The 7,284-nt window shown below is 39.9% G+C and overlaps 1 protein-coding gene across 1 annotated transcript; it reads left to right on the top strand.

The window, feature by feature from the left end:
* The first annotated feature begins 250 nt into the window (after nt 1-250).
* Nucleotides 251-6,550, top strand: PTGS2 (prostaglandin-endoperoxide synthase 2). Its single transcript, XM_030494736.1, has 10 exons — nt 251-427; nt 861-977; nt 1,089-1,232; nt 1,692-1,835; nt 2,218-2,399; nt 3,210-3,293; nt 3,477-3,723; nt 4,812-5,098; nt 5,262-5,409; nt 5,564-6,550. The coding sequence occupies exons 1-10, from the start codon at nt 376-378 to the stop codon at nt 5,968-5,970; spliced, it is 1,812 nt and encodes a 603-aa protein (XP_030350596.1). The 5' UTR covers nt 251-375; the 3' UTR covers nt 5,971-6,550.
* The last annotated feature ends 734 nt before the right edge of the window (nt 6,551-7,284 follow it).

Raw genomic sequence — 7,284 nt, 5'->3', positions numbered from 1 at the left:
CCTCAGCCCCCCGGGGCTCCCGGCGGGCAGATCGCGGCCCGCCGCGGCGGAGGCTTGGCCGAGGTACGACGACGGCGCCACCACATGCCCGCCGCCACCTCAGCGCCCCCCGCCGCGGCGTGACGGCATGCCGGAGGCGGGGCCCACGGCAGGTGGCAGCGGGCGGTGGCGGTGGCGGGGCGGGCCGGCGCGCAGCGGCGCGAAATCCCCCATTTCATGGTAATTTCCGGCCGGCGGGCGGAGAGCGGGTGACTCACTGGCTGCGGCAGGCATAAATAGGCGGCCGTCTACCTGGGAGCGGCATTGGGTTCTCGGCTCCGAGCACCCGCAGAGCCTGAGATACAGCGAGAGCCCCCTCCCCAGCCCCGCCGGGACATGATCCTGCCCTGCGCCCTGGTGGCCGTCCTCCTAGCTGCTGGCCAAGCAGGTGAGTCTCCTCCCTCCACTCACGGGGGCAGGAGCGGGTCCGGCCGCGGGTGAATCTTGATCTAAATCATCGATGAGCATTTCTTTTCGGCTGCGAACAGATTAATATTTATAGGTTTTTTCTAATGTTCTATATTCTCTTGTGGTTTCTCCTATATTTATTATATGGTAGAAAGGATGTCAGGCCTCCTGCTAGATAGTCCAACACTTCTGAGGATATTTATTGTCAGGAAACAAACTCCTATGCTTTTGCTAATAACCATTACCCTGTAGTAGCCTAAAGGCTAGTGTGAATTGTTGTGCGGTCTTTGTCTTCCCAATAAGCATTGAACTTCAGGGTATTGTCTACCTAAGTTTGAAAAGTTATCTTAGTGAGATGAGAATACTGGTGTAGCTATAAAAAATGCTAATCGGAGCATTTGGTTTCATTCTAGCCAACCCTTGCTGCTCAAACCCCTGTCAGAACAGAGGAGTATGCATGACAACAGGATTTGATCAGTATGAATGTGACTGTACAAGGACAGGGTATTATGGGGAAAACTGTACAACACGTAAGTATCTTAAATCTCTCATCGTGGAATTGAAATTTGATACTTAAATCTCAGTATTGCAATTTATCCTCAATAGCTAATTTATAATAATCTTTTCATTAATGCTTACAGCGGAATTCTTCACGTGGCTGAGGCTAACATTGAAACCTTCACCAAACACTGTCCACTACATCCTCACCCACTTCAAAGGAGTCTGGAATATCATCAACAACATACCCTTCTTACGGGATGCTATTATGAGATATGTATTAACATGTAAGTATGACTTCTGTCTTCTGGCCCTCTTAACTGGCAGAAGTCACCCCTAGGACTCCAGAATGATTGACTGGTCTGTATATAAAGTTAGCAACCTAAATTGCACTAAAGTAAAAACACACTACTCAAAACTTAAGATTTCTGCATGATGCAGGCTTGTATGAAATATGCTTTGAAATGGAGATGCATTTTGCTCTAATCTTTTATTGAATTCAGGATAAACTTTGATCTCAATTGCTCATGTTAATAGCCGGATTCAACTGATAATCCAGGACTCAATCCTGTTATCCCATTTAACATCAGTAGCTGATATGTGTGGAATCTGTCAAGGAATGCAACTGCTTCCAGAATACATGGAAAAGATACAGCCTTGTGACTTACTTTTTGAGACTAAAATGTACAGCTTAGAGGGCAAAAAAAAAACAAACAAACCCACAATTTTTTAATTTTCTTTTTCAGCAAGATCACACTTGATCGACAGCCCACCAACTTACAATAGTGATTATAATTACAAAAACTGGGAAGCTTATTCCAACCTTTCCTATTACACAAGAAGCCTTCCACCAGTAGGACTTGACTGTCCAACACCAATGGGTGTCAAAGGTAAGGAATAAACCAAATGCATAATGTTCACTTCTAGGAATTTCTATTTATCTTATCTTGGAAAATACCATGAGACCTGCTTGTCTATAGCCTTTTTTCAGGATAGGTTACTTTAAGAATAGCCATTGTTTTGGATACACTGTGTAAAGATGTGAAAGATAACTATTCTGGCTCTCACTGAGTTACATGCTAAAATTGGAGAATTTAGAAGTTTCAAGCAAAATCAGGAAAGTGAGCATAGAGAAGCAGATAATTCCCCTTCTTTTAATGCTGCTATCCCTCAATAATATATTGAAAGTTTTGATCCTTTTTGTTAGGAACAAAATTAAGTATTGCGTAAACATAGTTCTCTGGAATATTTCATTATTTCTTTCCCTTGCAGGTAAGAAAGAGCTCCCAGATTCAAAGCTGATTGTGGAAAAGTTTTTGTTAAGGAAAAAATTTATTCCTGACCCACAAGGCACAAATGTGATGTTCACATTCTTTGCCCAACACTTCACTCATCAGTTCTTCAAGACGGACCACAAGAAAGGACCTGGCTTCACCAAAGCTCTAGGCCATGGGGTATGATCATAGCTCTGTAACTTGAACACAGCACTTACTTAGCATTATAGCTCTCAGTAGCAATAAAGGTCTATCTTGCAGGTTGTCAGGGTACACAAACACCGGTTCACCTACTGTGCAGCACTGTTTGCCAGAATCTGATGGGTTTATCCCATCTGTAACTTCTGCTTAGGCAAAATTCCAGCACTCAGTAGCATCTCTTCCTGGGTCAGAACCACTTATGTAAAGCACATGATTCTGGTTAAAATATCTGCACAATGATCTTTGACTTTTTTATTATTCCCAAGAATCTGCTCTCACCTAAAGCATGTTGGATCTAGTGAGTATCTAGAATTTCTCGGTTGCAAAGAACCGTATCCACCGCTGTGAAGTATGTTGTCTGCTGCACTTAGCTTAAAAAGAACTTCAAAAGCAGACTTGGTTTAGGATCTTTATCTATAAAACAGGCAGCCTTTGGACAAACAGTTCTTCAATATAAGTAATGTGTTTGTCTAAAACAAAGCAATAAAATATGTGTATATATAAAGACCTTTCTGCATAATAGAAAGCTGCTGACACTTTAAACAGAGTCCTTTTAAATTGCCAGTCACTTTAAAAACTTGCTGTTATGCCGAGATAGCTGTAGTTGCTAGGAAATAATTTGGCTTCATTTTAAATATCAGTTCATGATACTTATAAGGTAACAATAATATAATTAAAAGGTAAACATCTAAGGGATGAACTCCTATTGGCATCCATAGAAGTGGAACACATCCTAAAATAGCAAAAAATGTGGGCTGGCTTCATGTTGCAAATGCGTCTATTTTATAGGTTGACTTGAACCATATTTATGGAGAGACTCTGGAGAGGCAACTTAAACTGAGACTTCTGAAGGATGGAAAGCTAAAATACCAGGTATGTCTTATCTCAGAATCCCTGCCTTCTTATTGCATGACACATACTTCCTAAAACTAGTGCTCTGTGCATGGTGTAGTTGATCTAAAGCGTAAGCCTAAAGTTGGTAGTAACAGTCAACACAAGTTAACTTGTAGCATCATGGCTTACAAGTCTCTTGTTCTTTCTCCCTACCCCTGGCAGATGATTGATGGAGAAATGTATCCACCAACAGTGAAGGACACTCAAGCAGAGATGATCTACCCTCCCCACATACCAGAACACTTGCAGTTTTCTGTTGGGCAGGAGGTGTTTGGCTTGGTCCCAGGCTTAATGATGTATGCTACAATATGGCTGAGGGAACACAACCGGGTCTGTGACATCCTGAAACAGGAGCATCCAGAGTGGGATGATGAGCAGCTGTTCCAAACTACTAGGCTTATATTGATAGGTGAGTGTCACTTCTACTACATGCAACTCAAACCTTCTCTTGAGCATGACAATTCTACCTGTTATCTACTGCAGATGTAGTAGGTGTAGTAAGAGGGAAAGTTATTACATAAATTGGCACGAGGGCATACATATGAGCCTGCATGACCTGTCACTGGGATTGTATTGAGATACAGCTTCCTCCTGTACAGCTATATTAAAGACAGAACTGAATAAAACTGAGCTAAGTGATATTTAATTCCCTTATCAAAGGGAAACAGAACTGAAAGCGGTGATAAAGCAGAAAACTGAGGCTCACTTTTCAGAGAAAGTATGTAAGGCTGGGTGACCTAAGACTCAGATCTTGTGGAGGTTTTTGTGTTGGGTTTTTCTTTATATATATATATATATATATATATATATATATATATATATATATATATATATATATATATATATATATATATATTTTTTTTTTTATTTTTTTTTTTTCTTCCCTGGAGTTGTGTCAGTTCAGGTATGCTTTAAAAGAGCAGCTGTGTTTGTCTAATGTTCAGGAAGTTATGTAAAATGTAATGCTACATACTTGTCCTACTGTCTAGTGGTATTTAGTCTTCTGTAAATTGTGATGTATGCTAAGCTTGAAAAGATCTTGCCCAAACTGGCTGAAACAGTAAACCAAGACAATGCTATTAAGCAGCTCAGAAGCTGAGAGTTGCTTTCAGATACCAACTTTCTTTATCTCCTACATCCACCCTAAAGAGTACAGTATAACTGAACACAATGTAGATACTGATGTGTGCTGTTCTGTGGAACATACAAGGAAATGTATCTGGGGTGGGGGAAGCATCCTGTAGAAAATGCTTCTCTACCATACCAAAAAATATTTTGGAATCTTAAAGTACTGCTTCACTCCTTAATCATGTAAGACATAAGAATTCTTTTCTAGAAGAGATATAATGTTGAAGAGTGTGTTACCCTGATCATTATAGTTCTGGAGGGGTTTTTTTAATAACAGTTCAGAAATGGTATTTTCTCTGAGCAGGGGAATCATCTAAGTTTTGTCAGGGAATCAATACCAATATTCTCCTCTCTTTCATTGACCAACAGGAGAGACAATCAAGATCGTTATTGAGGACTATGTACAACACCTGAGTGGCTACCACTTCAAACTCAAGTTTGATCCTGAGCTGCTGTTCAACCAGCGATTTCAATACCAGAACCGAATTGCAGCCGAATTCAATACTCTCTACCACTGGCACCCACTTCTGCCTGACACTTTCCAAATACATGACCAGGAGTACACTTTCCAGCAGTTCCTCTACAACAACTCCATAATGCTGGAACATGGCCTTTCCCATATGGTGAAATCTTTCTCCAAGCAAAGTGCTGGCAGGGTAGGTACTCTCTCAAGTTGCTAGTGAACCAACAGAGACATAAACTAGAGGTGGGACAAGGGGGTAAGATAAAGCTATCAAAAACTAATCAAATACTATAAAGGCACAACTTCATCCTGACTTTTATCAGGAGATCTTACTACTTTTCATCTTTATTAAATAGGTTGCTGGTGGGAAAAATATTCCTGCTGCAGTACAAAAAGTAGCAAAGGCTTCAATTGACCAAAGCAGGCAAATGAGATACCAGTCCTTGAATGAGTACAGGAAACGCTTCATGTTGAAACCATTCAAATCATTTGAAGAACTAACAGGTAAAAGTGTTCATCCTTTCTAACAAACAAAGGCCCTTTCCTGTTAGCCTAAAATGGCTAGCAGAGTCCTAAAGTGTTGTTAGTGGCTTGAACAGGACAGTCTTGCAGTGAAAATTGGATTTTTCCACTTACATCTTTTACTTGTCAATTACAGGAGAAAAAGAAATGGCAGCTGAACTGGAAGAGCTTTATGGAGACATTGATGCTATGGAGCTGTACCCAGGCCTTCTTGTAGAAAAGCCACGACCAGGTGCCATCTTTGGTGAAACAATGGTGGAGATTGGAGCACCATTCTCTCTGAAAGGACTCATGGGAAATGCTATCTGCTCCCCTGAGTACTGGAAGCCTAGCACCTTTGGTGGAAAAGTTGGATTTGAAATAATCAATACTGCATCCTTACAGAAGCTCATCTGCAACAATGTGAAAGGCTGTCCATTCACAGCTTTCCACATCTTAAATCCTGAACCCACAGAGGCAACTATTAATGTTAGTACCTCAAAAACAGCAATGGAAGACATCAATCCCACACTACTACTGAAAGAACGATCTGCTGAGTTGTAAAAATACATCTATTTATTTATTTAACTATATAATTTATTCTATTTATGGCTTAAAGTGGTTTTCAAAAAAAAAAAAAAAAAAAAAAAACACAGGGCAAAAAACCCTGAAAGCATCTTCATTCTGGGGGTTGCCCTAGATGCCTTACTCAGGTAAGGCTTCTACTTACAAAAGGGATTTTCTGTGTTTTGAGCTCTACAGTGCTGAATCCCTTGTTTTAGGTCTTCTGTAACAGAACTATGTATTCCAAAGTGGACGAAGGTTCCAACTTTTTTTATGTTGTTTTAATACTTGACGAAGAGTGTTAGTGGGGTTTTTGTCTCTTCGTTTGATAGGTCACATAACACTACAAAAGCAAGTTACTGCCTCAGCAACTTCTTAAACAGGCCATTGAACTAAAAGTACAAGAAAAATTGCCTTAGTGAAAACTGCCAGAAAAGATTGAGATCAATATGAGCACTCAAAGATTAACAAAAATAGATATACTTGAGACTCACTCATGTAAAGTCAGAAAATGTATTGCATTCATTGTTGATACTACCTCTCCCTCATTGCAAAATAAGGCACTTTGTATAATAACTTATGTTTGGTTTTATGTGTAAATCTACTTTCATGTGGCATTATACTTTTTTAATTTATTTAAAGAAAATAGAACTTCTTTTGGATATTACTTGTTCTTGAAGCATATGTCACAGAAGTATGATTTGTGTAAGAGGATAATAATAGGTACTGAGCTTAGAAATAACTGACTCTGATGCTGCAATACAAGGCTGCTTGTATCTTGCTCCAGATGTTTTATCGTGCAAGCTTGGGGAGGTCTTAGTCCAAATTATTGGTATTCTTTTTGTAGCTGTAGTTCTCTGGTCTACTTGATAATATAATTCTATGTCACTTTAAGGACAAATGGACAGTATAGTTTTAGTTAGGGATGTGACTATAGCATAGCTTTTAGTACCCAAACCCTAGATTCTTGGGGAATAGTGAAAACTGAGAAGCTGTGTAAACACACACAGCAGAGAAATGAATATAGAGTAGATCTAGCAAAACTTCAAGGCACCAAGACTTGAAGGTAACTTATGTCTATGTACACAAGCTATATTTGTGACTTATAGTTCTATTTATTGGGGGGAAGAGGGATAATGTTTTGTTTATAATTTATAAACAGAGGCATTTTAAGTGACTTAAGCTTATTTAAAACTGGCTGGCTAGCATGGAATCTCCTAGACATATTTGTCCTGATCCAGCACTAAAATATGCAGTCCCATCTGGGTACGTAAGGAGTTACACAGGTTCTTGTACCAGTACTTCAAACTTTGC

The sequence above is a fragment of the Strigops habroptila genome, chromosome 8, assembly GCF_004027225.2.
Source record: "Strigops habroptila isolate Jane chromosome 8, bStrHab1.2.pri, whole genome shotgun sequence".
Classification (NCBI taxonomy): domain Eukaryota; kingdom Metazoa; phylum Chordata; class Aves; order Psittaciformes; family Psittacidae; genus Strigops; species Strigops habroptila.
Note: the sequence above shows the minus strand (reverse complement) of the source record. Positions and strands in the feature narration are given on the sequence as shown.